Source organism: Manis javanica, chromosome 4, assembly GCF_040802235.1.
Source record: "Manis javanica isolate MJ-LG chromosome 4, MJ_LKY, whole genome shotgun sequence".
Classification (NCBI taxonomy): Eukaryota; Metazoa; Chordata; class Mammalia; order Pholidota; family Manidae; genus Manis; species Manis javanica.
Genome location: NC_133159.1, coordinates 177,190,240 through 177,212,388, shown reverse-complemented (window position 1 = coordinate 177,212,388; position 22,149 = coordinate 177,190,240). Strand labels below are relative to the sequence as shown.

Sequence of the window (22,149 nt, the reverse complement as noted above, 5' to 3'; positions counted from 1 at the left end):
GGTAAGGTGACCAGTTGGGAACATTGGATCAAATTATTTTGGCAGTCGGTGATAGTTCCCTGTTAAAAAGAAAGACACAGGGCCAACATGGAGTCACTTCTGGTAGGCTACGACACCGAACCAGGGGCTTAATACTTAAAGCCAATTACGGTTTCAACCTTCCCAAGAAAAGTAGTCAGTCAGGAGTTTTCTGGTTATCATCTTTGATAAAATAATCTGTCAAATGAGGTCTCTCCATCTTAAAAGAAGATGAAGGAATCTGCATTATAAGAACCCCTGCTCTTCCCCTGAAGACAAAGTGACCTTGTCTGAAATAATCCCTACTTTTCTTTTGCTAATAAACCATCCCCCCCAACCACCAGCTGTGTATAAAAACCTTCCATTTTCTACAATTTCTCAGAGCAACTCTCTACTTTCTAGAGTGGATGCTGCTCGATTCATGAATAGTTCAATAAAGCCAATTAGATCTTCAAATTTACTTGTATGAATTTTTTGTTTTAAACATTTCTCAACACACAATAGCAGTCCTTTCAACATGATTCTCCCTCCCATGCACACCTCAAAGAAGCAGGGGACAGCGTGTACTTCACAAAATACTGCTATTTAATTCTCAAAAACACATATGCTAGAAGCCCAGAGCAGCCTACATGATTGGATCGCCTGTGACCTGCCTTGGGTCCCAGAAAAGCCTGGCAAAGTCAGTCTCCTCCCTACTGTGCCCGGGAGAGGCCTCAGAGAGCTTCCCTATCCGGCCGGAGTTGGAGCTGCTGACTGCTCAGAGAGCAGATTTCTGCCTTGAAAGCAAATGCAGTAACCTCAGAAATGTGCAGTGCATACTTTTTTCTCACCCCTCTCCCCTGCCCCTGCCTGGAGAGCTGGAGGAAAGATATCTCTAGGCCGTGGCCTGCATGTCTCCTTCCTGTCCACTTGCAATTGCTAGGGTCAGGGCTTTGGGACATGTGACCTTGACCCCACGTAAACTCCTTGCTGCTCCTCTCCCCACCCCAGTCTCACCTACATGACCTTGTTTTGCACACCTCCTGTTGGTTTACCCAGAAGTGGATGACCTCTCACTCCCTAACCTGGCTCACTAGGAGTTGGAAGATAAAGCAGTTTGGTGTGTCCAAGAAGAAAAGGACGTGGGTGGTCAGGGAGAAGGCAGTGCTTGGACTTAGGGGATTGCGTGTGGTGAGGTTTGTTCACTTCTGACTCCCACCTCCCCAGGAGCCAGGGATTTCTCCTTATCTGGCTCTTAACACAGAAGATGCACAACAGCTGCTTGCAGAAGTAGCCTGTGGGGCTGCATACCTACCAAAGGGTTGGGACTGAACAGAAACCTTTGCCTAGCTGTGACCTTAGGTGTCTAGAGGCAGAGGCAGAAAAGTAGATAAGACCAGGGATTCAGAGACAAAGGGCTCCCCTGGGATCTGAGGTCCAGAGAATAGGAACCAAATGTTTCTAGGCACCCCAATGTGCTTATGGGTTGGAGGAAAAGGGGTATACCACCCAGAGTGGGGCTAGTAAGGCCAAACAGACAGACCAAGTCTGCTAGTCCTCTGTCCCCTTCCTAGGGAGAGAGGCTGCCCAATCTCCATATCTCTTATCTTCCCTGAGGCTTTGGTCTAGCCCCCCAGCACAAGAGCCTGTCTTACTGGGGAAGATTGTTCCCTAGGGAGCTGGAGGACATGAGGGCTGGTGTCTGCTCAGCCTCTCCAGCCAAAGGGTGGGAATGGGGAGGGTCCTGCCCTCAAACCCCAGGGGTGCATCAGTGCCCCCTAGTGCTGAGCTGGAGCAATAGCACCCTCATTATGGCTGGGAGGTAGGTCCAGCCCCCAAAGTTCGAGTATTAGACGGCAAAGGGGCCACCAGTTCCCTTCTTAGGGTTCCTGGTGCCCTTCTTTTGTATTACATTATGTATCATTAAAATGAAATATAAATATATTACGCTTTCCCAGTTGCAGGGAAGCTACAGGAACAAAGGGAAGGGAGGCAATACAGCTTCCCCTTGGGAAGGGGCTGCATACTGGGCCCCTGACTGCCTCCCCATTGGCTCAGCTGCTCAGAATAAACCAGGTCTTGGGGAGAAGGCTGCATCCTTGTGGGCCTCTAGAGCCTCCTCTCAACCCCTTGGGATTCACAAGAAGGAGCAGCAGCTGGCCTGCTGCTTCCGGGACTCCACATAGTCTCGGATCTGGAAGCTGGGCTCATCGGCCTGCCGCCTGGCTCTGTACTTCAGTTCCCTTGAAAAGGAAGAAGCAATGGGTTAGGCAGGGAGTGAGGAGCTGAGCATCCTCCCCACCGCCATGACCCAGGGCAAACGGACTTGACTGCACAATGCAGCTGGGCCCAGGGGCTGCACCAGGGCCAGGCCCTACTGGATTCCCAGATGGTGCCACCCTGCCTGCACGCTTCCTTCCCTTGCTCAGCTCTTACTTGGCAATGGCCAGAAAGGCTAACTCCACGTTCATGCCCGTCTTAGCGCTGGTCTCCATGAAGGGAACCCCATACTCCTGTCAGAGAGAGTTCACAGGGCCAGCCCCTGGCTGCCCCACCCCTGCCCCGCCCCGTTCACCGGCAGACACTTACCCTGGCCAGTGTCTCCCCATCCTCCAAACGGATCACCCTTTCGCTGCTCACATCTGCCTGTCAAGCCCAGGTGGGTCACTCTGGAGAAGGAAATCTTGACCCCAGCTGGCCCCTCTCTGCCCCTGCGGGCCCTCTTTTGCCCCAGGAGCAGGTACTGCCCGCCCTCTGCTGGTAGCCTCTGGGTCTGCGGGCAGTACAATTGACATGGGGCCAGGGCTTCTGCCTTGGTCCAGCTGCGTTATCCAGCTCCCAACCTGGGAATCTCACACCCACTAGGGGAAGTAGAAACTCTCCTTAGCAGAGGTGTAGTGACCATAATCAGAGGGGTAACAGTAGTTTGAGCTAATCCTTTCCAATCTTAGATCTTCATCTGTGACTCTACTTTGTGATCAAATGAGGGCTGAGCAGCTGGGCATCCCTGGATCTCTTGGGCAGCAGCTTGGGCTTTCCCTGGAGGGGGCCCCTTCCAAAGTTTTCAGAAGACAGATGACATGGGCTGAAGTGCCCTTTGAACTGGAGACTGGAAAGAATCCTTTGCTGGAAGAATATCCAGCCAACACTCTTGAGCTGGGCAACTATGGGGCTGGGTGGAGCCAATGCTGTGGGGCAGTGGGAGAAGAGGTGCCAGGATGGGCTGACCCTGCCATGGAACCACTCACCTTGTTGCCTAGCAGCATGATCACCACATCCCTCTGGGCATACTCATGAATCTCAGTGAGCCAGGCCTGTGGGAAAGGCTGAGCTGAGCCAGGCCAAGGCTGCGCACCAGCCATTCTTTCCCTCCCTCTCACCCTTGCTTCTTCTGCCTTGTTTGATTTTTGCTGAGCTTCTCACTGCCCCCTGAACATGATGCCCTCTGCATTCTCTCATCTGCATCATTATTCTGGCCTCTACAGTCCTGAGTGGCCTTCCCCACCAAACCCCATGCAGTGCAACTCCCAGTTCTATGGGAGATAGAGATGGCAGAGGTTTTACCTAAAAAATCAGCTGATAGTCACCAGTGATTTCCTGGAGTGCTTCTTAGGACACATAGGGCTCAGTGATCAAGAATACTATGATTGATTAGTGATGTCTGCTATGAACATGGGGTTGGAGGTGGCAGCATGAGTTCCATGGATTTCTGTCCTCTATGAGCTGTTTTATATATATATATATATACACAAATTGTTCCCCAAGTTTGCTGGTCAACCCCTTGAGGTCAGGGAGCATGTGAAACCTTCACAGTGCGATGCATAGGGTCAGTGCATGTACTTGTTGAATTATTGTCTCTACTCTCTAATAGTTTGTTTGTGAGGACAGAGCCACTTACTGTCTGCCTGACTGACTTTCTTACAACTTGGCCTGTTTGTATGGATAGACTTTTCTGTGGGTTCTTTCCTTGGTCTCTGTGGGCAACTGTCCAGCGTGGAGCTGGATACTTTCTGAACACCGTGTCAATTAAATGCACTCAGGAATCACAGGGCGAAGCAGATGGTACAGGCATACAACAGCCTGTCTGGCCTGTCTGGCCTCTCTGCCCACACGTCAATCAAATACCCAGCAGCAGTTTATTACTTCTGAGTCACATCTCATGTGTTTTAGAAGGCAGCAGTATTCCATGCTCCATCCCCTTCCACAAAGCAGGAAGCAGTTGTGCCCGCAGAGGCTCTGCCTTGGATGCTTATGGGTAGTGGGTAGATGGGACCTACCCGGATGTTGTCGAAGGAAGACTTGTTGGTGATGTCGTACAGCAGGAGCAAGGCTACAGGGGACAGAGAGATCACACAGGGGACTTGGGGCAGAAGGATGGGTGTTACAAGTGGGCTGGGGGAAGGAGCTGGAGGGCAAGAAGGACTTACCCTGGGCATCTCGGTAATAAGCGTGGGTGACACTGCGGAACCGCTCCTGCCCGGCCGTGTCCCAGATCTGGGAAGGAATGGACAAACCATCAAAGGAAGCAGGGTGCAGAAACCGTCCTGGGCAGAGGGAACCCATGCTGTGGTATGAGACATGTGTGGGTAGGGGGGTATTTCCTGCTTTAGGTTCTCAGGGCTTCTGAACATCTGGGGATTCCTGGAGGGTGGAATTACTGAGCTCTCAAGTTCATTTAGTGCTGTAGCCTCTTCCCTAGCCCAGGGGTTGGGGGGTGTCCAACCTCCTAGAACAGATGAGGCCCAGGAAACTGGGGAGGAGGTGGGGTGAGCCTAAGCTTGTTTGAAGGCACTTTGAGTTGCCTTTGATAGCAGAGGGTGCCTGGGAACTGTTTTCTGCAGACATCAAACAAACAGAAGCCATTTCCTGTCTTGCGGGCCCCACAGGAAATTACCCCAGGCTGATGGCAGGGCCACAGGCCTCCTGCAGTTGGGGTGAGGAGCAAAGGCAGGCTCCTCCCTTCTCCCCACCCCCACCCTCGAGCCTCTTTTCTCACCTGTAGCTTCACCCTCACCCCATCCACGGTCACCACTTTGTTCTGAAAGAGAAAAGGGCAGAGGGGGAGAGGGTGGGTGCACCAGGCAGGGGAGGCTTGGTTCCTGTGCTCTGCTGACATCCTCTCCTGTCCTGGCTGCTCCTCCTGGCTAGAGGGGGTGTGGGGAGCCGTATCACCCCATCAGGGCACCAGGACCCTATCTCCAGAGAGCCCCCGTGCAGAACCCTCTCCTCTGGGACTATATCTGCTCTTCTTACAACCTGCCAAGCCATGGGGAGACTGAGAACCTGCCTCAGCAGGCAGTCCAAGGTTGGGCACTGGGGACCCTGCCCCTTTCCCACTCCCACCTGCCTCTCCCAGAGCTCAGCCTCACCCTCAAAACCGAGTCCTTAGAGATGAGATGCGCAGCAGCATCCCGGGGACCTCAGAGGCCGGGTCTGCAGGTCATCTCTCATCTGGCTGCCCACTCATTCTCCGGAGCGAAGCTTCAGTTCCCCTCCCACCAGGAGGCAGGCACCCAGCCTCTGCAGAGCCCCCCTGTCAGGGTTATACCCTCACCCTCCTGGACCCTTTGGTGTGCAGTGCTCAGTGCTCAGTCTCCCTGATGCAGATTTGTAAAGAAGGGCTCATTAAGGTGAGAAGGAGGGACACGGGCAAGCTGCTCTCTCCCGCACGGCCAGCCAAGCTCTTCAACCTACTGCTCTCCTGTGCTTCCTGGGAACTCCAGAAAGGCTGGTTGACTTCTGAGGCCTTGACAGAAGGTAATGAGCAAGGGGTCCAAGGACTGGGAAACTCAACTCATACTGGGAGATGGGTCTGTCCTGCTCTGGGGCAGGATTTTAAGACTGTCTCTCATTTCTCATATCCTACAAGTGGGCAAGGAGCCCAGACTCCTCTAACCCTGCCACCTCTGTGGTCCTTACGGGAGCACCCCTGGTGCCCTCTGGGCAGTGAGCCACAGCAGTCCGGAGGAGCCAGGGGAGCCAGGAGGGGGCAGCACCCCTTTGCTGGAGCTGAAGTCCCCCTGGCTTGCTGCTTGGAGGAGGAGCCTGCTGCCACCTCACCCTGAAGTCTATGCCGACGGTGGCTATGAAGGTCCCGGACAGGAAGGCCCCGTCTTTGAATTGGATCAGGAAACAGGTTTTGCCGACACCTGAGTCTCCCAGAAGCATCACCTAGGAGATGGGGGCAGAGGCAGTTAATGGGGAGTCGGGGCAGTTTCTGGGCTTCCAGGGAGAGAAGCCCTGCAAGGAGGGGCAGAGGGGCAGAGGGCCTGGGGAGGCCCTCCGCAGCACTGAGGGGCACCTGCTCTGGGAAAGCCGCTGCTGCCCTCCCCCGCCTCTCCTCTCCACACTCCTGGCTCAGCTGTCTCAGGCTCTCCCACTGACTCTCCTGTCCTCACCCAGTCTCCTGGAAGCAGTGTTGAGACCTCAGCACAAACAGGTCTCCAGGTGTGTTCAGTGGTCCCAGAGAACCATTTGTGTGGTCTAGACTCTGGCCATGTCTGCTCCCTGCCACCGCACGCAGCGATTCCCTCCTGGGTGGCATGTCCTGCAGGCAGCTGTCCACATGTGGGCGGGGCTACACTGCCGGGATGGGTGGGATTCCCACCCATGGGAGTGTATGGAGTTCTGATGAGGGTGGGGAATATTCTAAAATTATGGGTTTTTTGGTCACAACTACTTGGAAGATTCTAGTGACATCTGAGGTTTCTAAAATGGCTACATGAATTAGGGAAGGTTGAAATTTATACTGAAGTGGGGAAACGTTTAGCCTGAAGCTCTTTCAGCAGAAACCTTCCAAGTGGCACAAATGGCTGCAAATTGGCCTCCCTGGGTCACTGTGGGGAGGGAAGAGGAACTTGTGACCCACAATCCAGTAGGAAGGTAGGTGTATCCCTCCCCTTTACTGTCTGGCCAGTCTCTGCTCATCTTCCCTGGGGTACTAGTTGGGGTCAGGGAGGGGAGCCCTCGGTCCACTCGTTCCTCAGTCTTGGAGAGCAGAGGTCTAGACCTAATGCTGGAACTCTCCCAAGTGGCTGGTTAGATACTTCATGGGTTGAGCAGGGACTAGGTTTGAGTTATTTTGGGGGCTCTGACTTTGACAATGGAGCCCAAAGCTTTTCCTGCTGTGGGTGTGGGGTATTGGAATTAGCTGACTTAGATGGAAGTGGTGGGAGGGGCTGAGCAAAAGGTATATGAAGGCTGGGGTCCTGCCTCATAAATGGTCTACTTAGGGGTTTGGGGAAGATTCTTTTGACCCTAGAAGGGAGTGGATAGTGGCTAGAAGGGAGGAGGGGAAATTTCTTGGAGGCCTTTCTATCTGTTAATGACCAGAACCAATAATGTTGGCACGAACCACCTAAGACTCAGGGAAGAATGGCCCAGGTAGACCCCAGTGCTTGTCTGTGGCCCCCATCCCCTCTCATCTGGCTCGAGGAGCTTCTGCCAGGTTCCCCTCAGACTGTTCTGGATTCAGTCTCCTGGGGCATTGTGTGACTCTCAGCAAATGATATTTGGCCCAGGGGACAGATGGAGGGCTGGGGGCCTGGGAGCCCTCTGGAGTCTGTACTGGTCCTTGGCTCCTGGGTCCCAGCCCCCACGGGGGGAAGGACGAAGGGAGGGTGAGCTCCTGTCTACAGATCACAGCTGCCTCGAGCAAACGATGCCAGCCACCCAGCCAGGCAATTCCACCCAACACAAACAGCTGCCCAGCCTTGCCACCTCCTAGGCAAAGAGCCCAGCTGGCTTGTCAAGCAAGGAGGTCAGGTGGTCCATACGAGCCTGGGGACTGGCCCTCAGCAACTCCCTGGCCTGACCCAAAGACAAAGAGCCCCACTTCCTCCCGCAAGACGCTTATCTCAACGGCTCTGGGTGTGACTTGCAGAGTGGCTTCCCCTGAAACAATAGGGGTGCAGGCCTTAGGCTCCCAGTGAGAGTGAGCCCTGGTGTGGGAGAGTGAAACCAGGGCACAGAAGGAGGCAGGCCTCCTTCAAGGTCTCGCAGCATTGGACATCCAGCTATCACTCAGCTGCCCACTGCCCAACAGACGGAGAGTGGAGGCTCTGGGCCCCTCAGCACCTCTTTCGGAGCTCCTGGTGCCTGCTGGCTCCAAAGGCCTGGAGAGAGGGTCGCCGGCCACCCTCACTCGCTTCTGTACAGCCACCCTGTACAGGGAACGCCTGAGAGCTGGCTCAGCTCTCCCAGGTGGGGAACTTGTAACTAAAAATTCCCAGGTGGGCCCACATTCTGGCCAGCAGCATTCTCCTGGAAGAAGATGTGAGGCAGAGCCTGACACAGTGGAGCGAGAAGGGGATAGGACCTGGGGCAGCTGGGGACCTAAAGAGTTTTGGGCCTAAGACCTTGAAACTGGATGTCAGGTCTCAGGCTGAGAGCTCAGCTGGGTAAAGGGCATTACCCGCGAATTGCTCTGCCACCAGGGGGCGTCACCTCCGAGGCTGCAGGCATCCTTATTTCCTAGAACTACAGGCGCAAGTGCCTAGGAGGGTTGTGCGCTTAATCCTTACTGAGAAGCATGGGTCGCCCCTGGGAATTTATACTGGTCGGAGTATGGCAGAAAAAAAACTGGGTTAGGGTCCGCTTGGTAATAAGTCCGTGCTTCAGACCTTCCTCTCCCCGCCCTTGCAGAGCCAGCCCAGATCCCTAGACGCTGGCATGGGTCCCTGGGTGGTGTTTCGACCCTCCCTCTCTACTCTGGGAGATCCGGCCGCCTGGGGGAAGGACTGAGTCCAACGCAGACGAGCCAGAAAGAGGCTTGGTTCGGGGAGGGCCGGGGTCCCAGGGCAAAAGGAGCGGAGAGGGGTGGCCCTCATCTCCTTCACCACAGTCCCCAGCACTGGGCGCGTTGCTCACCCACCTTGCCCGTGAGATCGTAGCTCGGACTGCAGGGCGGGGAGCGGTCTGGGGCCTCGCCTTCCCGGGCGGCTGCAGAGCCAGGCGTGCCCATCATGTCCCTGGAGGAGCGGGAGCTGGGCCGACGGCAGGCGAGGGACCGTGCAGGAGTGGCCTTGCCTTAGGCTCCGCCCCGTCCTTCCTCCCTTCACCGCCTTGGTCCGGATCCCAACAGGCTCCTCCCTCTGTCCCGCCACCCACACCCTGAGCGGGCTGTCCCGCGAGGGAGCGCAGGACCGCAGGGTCAGCGCCCGAGGGGTCGGCGGGTCCCTTGGACAACACTGGCTCTGCTCTGTGGTCTGAGGGCGTGGGCCAGATCCAGCCCCAGGACCGATCCCGCAACATCTCCAGCCGCTGGGGTTAGGTTCCCGCGGCAGCAGTCCCTAGGGACCTGGTCTGAGGTGGAAGGTCTGGCATCGCTGGAACCGGCGGACCGGCGCCCGGGTTCCCGCTGCCGGCCAGCAGGCGGCGCCCGAGCCCTGCCCAGCTGGCGGTCCACAGGGGGCAGGGAGGTTGGGGACGCCCCTGGCCAGCCCGGGTCAGAGTTTGAGCGGAGGCCTGCATTCTGAGGACAGCGCCCAGGCATTTTCTCTTTTGCTTATAATGTGCTCCAGCCCGAGCTCCTCTGAATATAATTTTACCTACAGACCGATATTCATCCCGAAGCACATTTGCACTGTGGTTTTTTGGGACCCCTGGTCAGTGTTCACACTTTGACCCTTTAGTGTAGATCACCTCTCATTTCTCCCTGGCCTATTGGGCTGCGTCCAAAATGTCCCACCATTGGAATGCCTTCCCTGCCCATGCCTCCCAATCTACGTGCTCTTGAAAACAGGGCTGGCTTTATTCACGTGTGGGCTTCCACCACGGGCACCCATCAAGTAGGCCTTAAATGTTTGGTATCAAATTAATTCATGAAGTCGTGGACCATTTTGAGCAGAGTCCCGGACATGCCAGGAACCCTGCAGCTCCCCGTGAGGGAGGGTGAGAGTGGGTCCTGGGTTGCCCATAGCAGAGTACAGGGGCTCTGTGGCCTGGGCCCACCACTCAGTTACCCGTGTCCCACCATTCTATACAAGACGTTCAACTTTCCAGGGACCAGGGTGTGTGCATTACAAAGAGACTGTCCGAGCGGCATGAAGGGGCACGTGCACTGAGCTGTACTTAGGAGCTGAGGGTGGAGGCAAGGGGCAGGTGTGGCTTATGAGCGACTGTAGGCCCTGTGGGGAGAGTGAGTATAACCGCCTCCAGCCCTCTGATTTTCAGTCTCAGCTGGAGCTATTTCTGGAGGTGGGTGTACTGTGACTTCATCTGCACATAGGGTGGGGCCCACGGAGGGAGCCACAACTGGGAGAGGCTGCCCAGTACCTGCGTCTCCCTGCTGGGATGTCAGGGCTTGTACTGCAAATAACACCCCAGTGCATTCCATGCCCCAGGCTCCAGGTTCCCCAGGGATCACACAGGGACCTGACAGGGCCGAGAGTTTTCAGTGGAAGAGGGTCATGGCTAAGGAGGAAAGAGAGGGGAAGTGGCATGGCCCTCACTCACCTTCCCCTGCAAATTATGCTGTTATGGGTCACGTGGTGTCCCTCTAAAGATATGTTTTTGGTGTCCTTACAGGAAGAGGGGAGGACACACAGGGGAGAAGACCATGTGAAGACAGAGGTAGAGCTCAGAGTGAGTCATCCACAAGCCATGGATGCCCAGGATGGCCAGGCGCCCACAGAAGCCCGGAGAGCAGGAAGGAGCATCCCCTGGAGCCCCCAGAGGGCGCACGGCCCTGCCGGCTCCTTGGCTTTGGGCTTCTCTCCCGCCTCTGTCGTTGTGTTGTTGACTTGACCAAGACTGTTTTGTCCTGTGACAGGTTCAGAATGGAGCAGGCTGAACATCAGCGTGAACTCCAGGAGTAGAGGAATAAGCGCTGTCTTGCTGCATGGCTGCGCTAGAGTTTGGCTGGGTTAATGGGACTGAGGAAAGAAGTCTCCAAGTAGGGAGTGGCACAGCAGGCCCTCGGGCCATGGCTGGCTGGCCTGTGGGGTCTGGGTCCTGTGGGCAAGCTTGTAAGCAGAGTATGCCGCGCATTGTCCCTAGCGACAAGACAAGTGTCACATGGGTGTTCAAGTGCAGCCTCCAGTGAGTCAGAAGCAGGAGGGGCCAGAGATGTTCAGAGTTGGGAGGTGCAGGGGGGAGGGAGGAAGCACAACTCACCAGGAGAGGGACCCTTCAGATGTGGTGCCAGGAGAAGGCCTCAGGGTGCTCTCCACATACCTCATACCACACACACCTCAAATCATACCACACACCATCTAAGTTGCCCTGACACCTCACATCCTCTCAAATGCACTGATACCCTCCAAATAAAGCATCTCTTAAATTACCCCAGCCCCTCTCACCACCCCAAACCCTGAATGCACCCCCCCATGTCACCCCTAATGAGACCCCTGCCCCAGGCACCACATGTTCACACACCCCTCCTGACAGAGAGGTGACGAGTACCACCAGAAAATCTCGTTCTTAGGAGGGCTCTTGTGGGCAGCTGAGGATCTGGGGGGGGGTCCTCCCTGACATCCAGGTGTGAACAGAGGGGGCAGCCAGGGGGCTGGAAGAAGAGCCCAGGGCTAGGGGGCCAACACCCAGCCCAGAGAGGCAGCGTTGGCATGTGGAAGGGCGACTGGGACAGAGGCTGGAGGGCTGAGGCCTAAACTCATGTCTCTCAAAATGTGGTACATGGGTTTAGCATTGTAAGTAATGGCCAAACTGTTTCTTAAAGTGGCCAAGCTGTTACTGTTCACATTCCACAGTGTATGGCAGTTCCAGTTGCTCCATGTCCTTGTTAACACTAAGTGCAAGCCATCTTTCGATGTTACTCATTCTGGTAGGTGTGCCCTGCCATAAGGACCAGTCATGGCCAGCATATTTCCATGGGCTTTTACACCATCCGTATTTCTGTTTTAGTTCACATATTTGCTATTTTAAAATTTTTGTTTTGCTATTATTGATCCTTTATCAGTTATATGATTTAGAAATACTTTCTGCAGAAGTTCTGAATTTTGATTAAGTCTAAGTTGTCACATTTTTCTTTAATGGCTTATGTTTTGGTATTGTTTCTAAGAAATCTTAGCCTAACACAAAACCTAATCTATTTTTTTCTTGAAGTTTTACAGTTGTACACTTTATATTTAAGTTTATGGTCAATTATGAGCTAATTTTTGCCTAATGTGTGCAAGTTTATATTTTTGTGTATGGATACCACATGTTCCAGCATTAGTTGGAAAGTTAATAAATTCTCTCCCCTTTTCAAAAAAAAAAAATGTGGTACATGGGCTACCTGCATGAGAGTCCTCAGGTGCCTGTCACAGTGTAGACTCTGGTCCCCACTGCATGTCGGCAGGGGGCTTGGAATCTGCACTGCAGACAGACTTCTGCCTGGAGGTTCTATGTGCGTGAAATGAGTGTCTGAAACCTGCCGGCCTCAGCGGTGCAAAGTCTCGACCAGCTGGATTCAGACCGTGTTTGGGAGGCAGCAGTGGCCACTGAAAGTGTTGGGTGGGCGCTGAACAGAGCAAGGCTTCTGAGGAGCGAATTTTGCAGTAGTTTCCGTGCAGGACTGGAGAATTTGGGGAGCACAGGTAGGAGGTCTCAGGAGGACCTGAGCTGGGTGGGAGAGGGACTGGCTGGAAGGATTGCTGTGTGAACCCCGTCAGGGTTGGCACCCCAAAACGCCCATCAGCAGGGCTCAGCAGCCAGCTTGATGGAGTGCAAGATGGAGGCATTGGGTAGATCTGGACAGGCCCCACTTCCAGAAGGCAAGGGCCTGGCGTTTTCTGGGGCGAGGGTCTCGCCAGAGGCCCTGGAAGCTGGCTGGAGAGCACACCCCAGGTCATCACCCCTCCCTCACCTCCACCTCTTTAAAGTGGAAGACCACCGAGTGCTTCCATCTCCTGTCCCCCAGGCTGCACTCAGCCTTATGGGCCGGCAGGACCCTCCATGGCCCCTTCTGCCTGTGACCATCACACAGGAATTCCAGGCCACAGCTGTAGCCAGCCAGGGCACCTGCAAACTGCTGGCTGCGAGCCGTATTTAAAGTCTCTGTGAATACGCAGGCGTGTTGTAGCCTGGCGCTCCAGGGACCCCCAGACCACTGATGTTTGAAGGACACCCCAATGTCCTCCAGTCCCTTTGCTCAGTGTGACTTCAGAGACTTTAGCTGCTGGGCAAAGATCCAGCTTCTCTGGGCAGAAGGTTGGAAAGAGAACTGTCTCTGGAAAGGAAAGGAATGGAGGGTCCCTAGCACTAGGCGGCACAGCGGGAAGGGGGCTTGGGAGGAGCCTTTTCCCAGTGTTCTGCCTGTAAGAGAGCAGCTGTATCGGGGACTACGTCGGTCACGTGTCCTCGATGTGGCTCCCATCACTGGCTGCTGTCATTGCCCCCCCCACCAGCGTGTGGGGGCCTCCTGGGTTTGCGTCCCCTCTGAGGAGCAGGGTATGTATCCATTTGTGTTCCCAGGTCATACTTTTGACCCAGGTGACCCCAGGCTGAGGCCCGGGTTGGTCCCCCAGACCCTCACTCAGCGTGAGCCGCCCATGGGTTTGTTCTGAGGTGAGTCCAGCCTTCCTGGTTCTGACCGCTGCGGCGAAACACCGCGGCTCTGGAAGGGGAGGTGGGGGGCCTGCCTGGCCCATCTCGGAGCTTCAGGTTCTCACTCTGACTCAGGCTTTCTTCTCCCTTGTGGGTGAGTTACTTCACTTTCCTTGCCAGGTTAGTGGCAAAATTTGGGGGTCCCACCCTGGAGCATCTGTGGAATGTGAATCAGAGTTTGTGCACCTACTCCCACCCCCACTCCACTCTCCAACCTCTGAATCTGACAGGTGGAAGGATGGGCATGCTGTGGGGGAGGTGCCATGTGCCCTGCATGCTGGGGGTCAGGCCGGGCATGGGTCTGCCACAGGGAACACGTGGCACCAGGCATCCCAGCTCCCTTCACGGCAGCCTGTCCAGCCTCAGGGCCTCAGGATTGTCAGGCCAGCCTTGCCCTCCTGGGACTCAGCCCTGCCCTCTCAGCACTCCAGTCCTGGGGTTCCCCTCCTCCCCACCAGCATGGCTCTGCTGTGCCCGACCCTGGGTGTGGCCCCACAGGCCCTGTGCTCTGCTCCTTTCAAGAGGACGGCTTCTCCATCGCCTTCACTGCCCAAGCAATGCCGTCTGCTCTTCCCCATCTCCAGATGCTAGGATTCTGGGGACACCAACAGAGAGCCTTTCTGCTCCTGCCACGAGCGACACCACCGCCAGAGCCCTCCCAGGACTCACGGTCACCGAGGCAGCCAGCCGGCATGGGGAAAGAGGCGGGAAAGGATGTGTAGTGGGGGCAGGACTTCTCAGCCCACAGAGGGGCTGTGGGTTGAGAGTACTTCCTTTATCTGAGTTTCTCTGCTGTGCTGTGTCCAGGGAGAGTGCTAGACACACTGAACTTTAACCCTTGGCCGGCTGGCCCCCTCAGACCCACAAGACAATGCTGTTTGGATTGTGTTTAAATTTTAACCACCCCTTTGCCTCTCCAGATTCTTCTTGCCCCGGAAGATTGGCCTGAGCAATCTATACCAAGACATTCCCTGGCTTTCTAGTGTCTGGCTATGTTCAGCCCATGGGGGGGCCCCACAAGGAGCTGGGATGCAGCAGGAGAGCGGTGTGGGAGGGGAGGATTTCCTGCTCAGCCACCTCCCCCTGGGAGGGTTGTTATGGGCTGTTTGCAGGAGGTCCTGGCCCCTGCCAGCCCGCTCGCCCCACAGCTCTCTTGTCCCTGGTCAGCTCCCTCCTCTTACCTATTGCATTTTAGGCTCGGGTGGGATGGAGGCTTGTACTGCTCAGGGCACTGCACCACCCCTCCTGGCTTCTCTACACCCTGCCTACACCTTGGTAAACAGTCTGGAATGAGCCCAGGCGAATGCCCATCTGTTTCCTCCTGGGACCCTAACAGACACACTGGCCCGGAGCCTGGGATGCTTACTGTGAATCCGATGCCCACGGTGGCCGAGAAGGAGCCTGGGATGAACTTGCCCTGATCAAACTGGACCAGCAGAGATGTCTTCCCGACGCCACTGTCGCCCACCAGGATGGTCTGAAAAGGAGCACCAGAGGGGTGAGGGCCTGCAGTAGGGTTGGGGTTCTGAGATGGTGCTGTGGCTGCGGGAGAAGCTTCCTTCTAAACACATGTACACATGTGCATGCTTACATATACATACAGACACACTCATGTGCAGAAACACATACATGCACGCATGCCAAACTCTTGATTTCATCTTGAAGATACTGAAGAAGGCATAAAAACATAGAGCAAGTCTTATATCACCCCAAGTTAATGATCATCTGAGGTGACCAAGAGAATGTGCCTCTCAGCCTTCTGACCACAGAGACGGAGCGGACTCGGCCCACTGCTACTATACTCTGCCATCCACTGGCGGTGTGTTTGCACCAAGGCCATGCTTCCCAGGGGCAATTCCCAGCCAAAGGCAGAGTGTGGCAGGGACACTGAGGCAGGCCTGTTTCTGGGAGACATAGGACTCCCGTCATGGCTGACTTTGGCTGGAAGATTCCCTCAGTTTTACAGAACCTTCCAGAGACTGCACGGCGGTCTTTGACACTTCTACACAAGCTTCCTGCCTCTCGCCTTCACTTGTGGCTGGACCTGCTTCGTGGTCTGAAGCTCTCCCTGCCTCCCCTGGCTCCTACCCCATTTCTTTCACAGGTGTTTCTCCTAATAAGATCCTTGCACATTTAATTCCCTTTTGGCATCATCTGCTTGAGGGAAGACTTGAACTAACACAGTGGGTTTCCTGTATGGGAAAGTCTAAGAAAATAGTCTATAATAAACAAAAAAGCTGGGGTATCTGGATATATGCCTTGGAAAGGGTTTGTGCTTGGCCCTGGAGCCAGGCCCAGAGAGGACAATATTTCAAAGAGAAGCAAGAGTTTGGGAAAGAACTTCTGGACTTGAAGAAAGTGGTGGGAGCATGAGACTGAACTTCAGGTGCTGTATTTGAGAGAAACTCATAAGCAACAGAGAAGAAATACCCATGCACCCAGAGGCTGGTACCCAGAGAGCCCTCAGTGGATGAATGAATGAATGGCTAGATGCCTTAGTTTCAAGGTGAACAATAGCCCCTTTCAAAAGGCGAGCCTTCAAGCGCATTGGGAAGGTTTAGGAGATTAGCCGGCTTTAGCTGGATTTGCAAAAACGTAAAAACAAAAAAAAAACAAAATGTGAAAACCTAAAGATGGACAGGGCCTCCTTGGGTCAGACCCATGGCCCTAGCCCTCTTTGGCTCTAGCAGTGTCATTGAACTGGCATCAGGGCAAATGCGAGGTTGTCATGATGCGGACTTTGGAGGTCCCCTGATGATGGTGCCCCCCCCCAACCAAATTTGATTCAGCTTTTGTTTCCTCCTGGTTAAAGGGCTCCATTTATTTGTTGTGTATAGTGACTTTAGTAATTTACATATCAAATCCAACTTCCTCAGGCTTGAAGAAGTGCTTCCTAGAGAGAATATTCCAGAATGTGAGGGGTCAGACCATCCACGTCCACCTTGTTCATTTACTAAGGGATATAACAGATTCCCAATATTTTCACTTTCATCCTTTGCCTTTCCAGGAAGGCGGGTTCCCACCACTTTCTTTTGTCATCATAATGAAAACAGCTCCATCTTCTTGGGACCCTTTCTGGTTCAGTGGGGACATAGTCCAGGGTTTCCATCCAGCGGAATCCTGCCTGGGGGCAGGGGCAGGGGCAGGGGCAGGGGCAGGGGCAGGGGCAGGCCAGTGCTCTCCTATTGGCCTTTTTAGAAACAGCAGCCCTGCAGAGATGATCACATGTGAATTAGTTGATGACTCTGGGACTTTTTTCTGGGCCACAGTGGAGGGCTCAGAGCTGATCAGTTTACAAACATTATTGAATGATTTCCCCCTAAATCCAGGACCCCCCGAGACCTGGCCCTCTTCTATTTATGCCCTTCTCTGTGAAATGAATGGTCCATAGGTCAAAGGCTGTGTCCCTCCGACAGACTACACTTTGCTGCAAACTCACTGCCCGTGCCGCACCCCCATGCCTGAGGAGTGGTCAAGGGTGGCTGTTTGCAGGGATGTGGGCAGAGCTTGGGTATGAAGGCTGGGCTGTGTTCACAGGGGTGTGGGGTGTCCAGGAGGGAGAGAGCAGCAGGGCAGCTGGGGGCTGGGGGCTGAGGACTGGGACGGATGTCACTAGGCTGCCTCGTTGTGGTGTGGAACTTCTGAGAACCTACATTCCAGTCTGGCTGCCAGGTCAGCGGGAAGGTGTGTTTGGTAAGGTAGGAAGCTAGGAGATACTTGACTGGGTGGTTTATTAGCTGGATTTAAACACTAAAATATTGAGACATGTGGTATATGGGCCTCCATTTATATTCTAGACCTGGTCCCCAAAGTGCTGGGGGTGTGTCCATTACTTTACTAAAAGTCCATTACTAAATCCATCACTTTAGATAAACAGTAGAGTCTCTCTCTCCACAGCTTCCAGGATTTTCCCGAAGTTTCTCCAAGCAGGCTCTAAATCTCACTGCTTGGATGAGCTGAATGTCAGCTTGGGGTGCAGGTGTTCCCCCGCACCTTCCCTCCTGAGCATTTATGGAAATGCTAATCAATCACGGTGTGACAGAAACCTCTGTCAGCTGGCCACCAGTCAGACAAGTGTCATTGTTCTCTCAGGTCATTTTGTTTATGTTCGCATTTGTGCCAAAAGGGACTTGAGGTCATTTACAGCAAGCCCACTTATACAAGAGGGCACTTAAAGACAGTGCCTGAGGAAATCTGCCCTGGAATGAGGCTGGCTTGTTCCTGATTTGGGCGTCACATTTGGCTCTAGATTTCCTGAGAGTCAAGACAAAATGGGAAGCCAGAGAGGGTGTGTGGTACTTCTTGCCTGAGTCCTTCCAGTTTGTGAGTATTTACTCCTGGTATAGGATGCAGAGACCGATCTCTTATGTGGATTCTAATACAAGGGGCCCTGAGTGACAAAACGGGCCACTGTAATTTTGCAGAAGAGACAAAGCCTTTCCTATAGCCTTTGTATTGACCCCTGCAAAAAGCCAGGGCCTAACATTACATCATAGGTCAGTGGCTGCTTCTCAGTGGAGGCTAATGACATTGAGTGCACTGCTTTCCTGTGACTCCATGATTCAGGGGAGCATTTAGCATACCTAAATGAATGGGATGGTTACCACAGCTCCTAATGTGGCTCTGAGCAACCTTCTCAATGAGACAGGAAATTCAGGTGCCATAAAGAAAAAGATCAATAGATCTGACTGCATAGAAATAAAACTGTTCTGGCTGACAGACGATATCAGAAACAAGATCAAATGAGAAATGATAGAGGAAAAATATTTGCAAAATGTATGACAAAAGGTTAATATACCTAGTAATATAAAGAGCTCTTGGAAGAAAATTTCAAAAGGAAAATGAACACGGTCTGAATAGGTATATTTTCTGTATGTGTATATCTGGTTAGTTTTATATGTCAATTTGGTCAGGCTATAACCCAGTGACTCAATTAAACATGAACCTAGATGAGGCTGTGAAGTTATATTATGGATGTAGTTAACATCTATAGTCAGCTGACTTCTAAGTTTTTAGTAATATGTATATATTATAATAAAAAACATAATATAATAATATATAACAATATAAAATAGCATATATATTTCCTCCTGATTCTTTTCTCAGGAGAACTTTGACTGATACAATATAATCTGTAATGGTTTGACCAAAATTTGATATTGGTCAATACTGGCTGAGATTTGGGGAAGCAGGCACTCAAATACACTCTATTGGTGGGAGGATACACTGGGGCATTTTGGAGAGCAATTGACAATATATCTATCAAAGTTACAAATCAGATTTCTTTGACTCAGCAATTCTATGACTTTACTTGCAAAAGTACACCCAGATCGGTGTACAAGGACGCTCACTGTAGCATTTGTAAGAGCCAGTATTTCAGCAATGGGGACTGGTTAAATAAACTTTAGAATATCCGCACAATACAATATTGTGAAACCGATAAAGAAGATAGATCTGTATGTGCTGTTTGGGAAAAACTATATTATTAAGTAAAAGAAGAAGGGGCAGAGAGCTCTGCTTGTATGATGGCTTATGTACGCTCCACTTAGGTGTATCTACTGACTATACATACATTTTTTTCCACGTAGGCATCAGTGGATGAGAGTGGTTACCTTTGAGACTGTGGGGATGGTGAAGTGGGGAAGGGAGAGAAGACTTTTACTTTCCATTTTATCTCTTTCTATGCTTTTTGTTTTTTTAAACATTGCTTGCATTACCTTTTTAAAAAAGTGTTAACTGAAAGTATTTCAGAGTCGGGATTATTTGTCATATTTTGGTTTTCTAATTTTCTGTATTAAAAATCCCTAATAAATGTAATAAACCGGTTAATGAAGTATATTCATATGTGAGTGATCCTTTATTTAATCTGGGATAAATCACTTTTCTATACAAAGAGCAAAAGATTGGTCATGGAAACACACATATATATTTAACAGTGATTGTTGCTGCGTGGGCGGATGTGTTCTTTGTGTTTATCTGTATTTTGTTATTCTTCTATAATGAGCACACATTACTTTTGTCATCAGGAAAACGTCCATGTATGTGTTGGGGAAGAATGTTGTGCTGGGTGACTGGCAAAAGTGAGGAAGATGCCAATGTTTGGCCTAATTATTGCTGAACAAATGTTTGATTTTATTTTTTCAAATAAATTTAGCCCATTAGTTGGTGCTTAAAAAAAAGATTGGGTTCTCTGAGCTAAAAAAGCCTGAATTGCAACTCTTTCACTTTGTTGATTTCACACCTTAGATATGACACACCTTTGATGCCTGAGGGTCAGGTGCAAAGAGGGCAGGCACTGTCCTGCGGTCACAGAGCCCTTTCACCTCCTCATCCTCGTGGACGTTGACGCACTCTTTGGAGACCTGCGTTTTTCTAAAAAATATGCTTTACCTCTGCCTGGTTTCGTGGACAAGAGCTTGGCTGGGACTCAGTTTCCCAACCCATAGACTCCAGAAAAGAGTCATTAGACCTGGAAAACATTCAAGGCTGGCTTTATCAGTTACTTGCTTTGTTACATCAGTTTCCAGTTGGTGGCAATACAGTCTTTCACTTTGGGGAAACCTGTTTTAAAAACAGCCATGGAGTGGACACCTCGATAATAACCAGCGCAGGGCGCTCTATCTTCTTAACTTTTTGATGCCAGCTTCCTTCTGCATTGTCAGCACAGGACCAAAGAGCAGCTGGCTTCCCTCTCCACCTCTTCAGCAGGCAGCGGGATGGTATGCTTACGTGAGCCAGACCCAGGTGGAATCCCGACTTTGCCAATTAACTAGCTTGACCTTGGACAAGTTACTTGTTCTCTGAGCCTTGGTTTCTTTATTTGAAAAGTAGAAGTAGCATCACCTTCCCTCTAGATTTATAGTGAGGACTATTTCTGTGATAACTATAGAAAATGTGGAGAACGGCACACAGTGGGTAGAAAAGATGAAGTGCATTTGGGTCAAAGGTGAACTGAAAGAGGACAGGAAGTGTTGCTGAGAACGATTATGGTTGATGACTCAGATGCTAGACAGAGTTTCGTGGCAGAGTTGTGGGGCCAGGGAAGAATGACAGTGCAGTAAAACTAGTTCATTCATTTATTCATTTTCCACCAGTTATTTATTGGGCACCTACTATGTGCCAAATGTGATTTTAGCCATGGACCTGCTAATCCAGAGTGGGAGAGACCCAACGAAACCAGCGCTTTCAGTACAGGAGCTCCTCCACCTAAGAACTGATTGGGTTCTGAAAAGATTGTTTGCAGTTTGTAAATCCAAAGTGACCAAGAGAAGTAGCATGAGCAAGTCTCTATTAACCAGGAAAACCCAACAGACATATCTAAACACACACACAACACACGCACACACCATGCACCACAGCACACATGTGTGCCCATGCAGCACTAGCATGCACAGTGCAATGCATATATGTGCACACAGCTCCCACAATATGCCCACATACAAACACAAACCTATCACATGTGCTATTACATGCACACACACATGTGCACAAACACTCATATTCATGCATGCACACACATACACACGGGTGCTTTAGGGCAAGGGGAACCTCAGATGATCCATCCAATCCCTTCCTTCACAGATGGGGACATGGAAGCCTGGGGAGGTAACTGCCTTGTGCAGAAGCCAAGTCAGGACTAGGGCCTCCAACGTGCTTCTGAGGACTCAGGGTCACAAAAGCCTGGCTCCCCCTAGTCCCCAGAAACAGTTGCTTAGAGGAGCAGTCTTATGACCACTCAGAGACACTCAGCTAATTCTATTCTTGATTCAAAGGGGAATCTTCCCTGGGTAACCCGGGTCCAGGAGGGACCAGGTTCAGGGGGTTGGGCCACAGGCAGAGCTTTGAGCAGCTCAGATGCTGTGTACCCCTTACTGCCCATGCCCAGGAATGGCAAGGTTACCTGTGAGGCTACTAAAACCTCTGCACCCTTGTTTGTCAGGGCTGCCCCATCTCACTTATTTCCTCAGAAAGCCAAATGGTGCAAAGGCTGATGTCTCTGGGCATAAGCGTTCAGTGCCCTGGCCAGAGGATAAGCTTGCCAAGCAGTGGGGACCATGGGCTAACCAAGGCTTCACCCTGTGTTGCTGATCTTTATGGTCTGAGGGTATGCAAAGTGAACAGTTATCTCTGACCACATCCTGGAAAGGTCTGGCTGCTGTGTTTATCTGTGCAAATAACCCTCCTGCATACCCACTCATTCCTGACTAGGGCGTGAGGGGCTTATGTCCCTCCTTGGGGCTCATCGCTCCTTGAGATGTCATGGGGTATGGGTGACACAGCAAAGTGGCTCCAGCAGCAAAATGAGAAAGGGCCTACCTTTTCCTAAGCTCTGTGCCCCCCCCCCAGGGCTTGCTGGGATCCTGAGGGGGGGATGGGGAACAACATTGTCAGAAGGGAGTAAGACAGGCGAATCTGGGCTTCCTTTCTGCTTTTGCCAACAGATAATTATTCTGAGGCAGGGGTGGGGGCGCAGGGGGTGAGGAGCACGGGGACATCGTCCTGAATAGCAGGTTTCTTCAGGAGGGAGCCCCTGGTATACCTGACACGTCTCTGGAGGGTTCAGGCTGGTGTCGATGTCCACGGTCTCACCCCTGGTGGGCCAGGCAC

At 52.4% G+C, this 22,149-nt stretch overlaps 1 protein-coding gene across 5 annotated transcripts in view; it reads right to left on the bottom strand.

The window, feature by feature from the left end:
- Nucleotides 1-582: 582 nt before the first annotated feature.
- Nucleotides 583-22,149, bottom strand: part of RAB37 (RAB37, member RAS oncogene family) — a 56,143-nt gene continuing 34,576 nt past the window's right edge. For 2 of the 5 annotated variants that reach the window (XM_073235891.1, XM_073235889.1), the window contains 8 exons: nt 14,909-15,019; nt 4,994-5,035; nt 4,425-4,491; nt 4,275-4,327; nt 3,246-3,311; nt 2,587-2,643; nt 2,434-2,510; nt 583-2,240 (listed from right to left, as the gene is read on the bottom strand). In XM_073235891.1, the coding sequence (XP_073091992.1) occupies nt 2,135-2,240; nt 2,434-2,510; nt 2,587-2,643; nt 3,246-3,311; nt 4,275-4,327; nt 4,425-4,491; nt 4,994-5,035; nt 14,909-15,019 (579 nt within the window). In that variant the 3' untranslated portion in view covers nt 583-2,134. Of the gene's footprint in view, nt 2,241-2,433; nt 2,511-2,586; nt 2,771-3,245; nt 3,312-4,274; nt 4,328-4,424; nt 4,492-4,993; nt 5,036-6,057; nt 6,169-8,869; nt 9,201-14,908; nt 15,020-22,149 lie in introns of those variants that run through there. The other 3 variants (XM_017643695.3, XM_073235890.1, XM_017643711.3) reach the window with 3 other exon arrangements.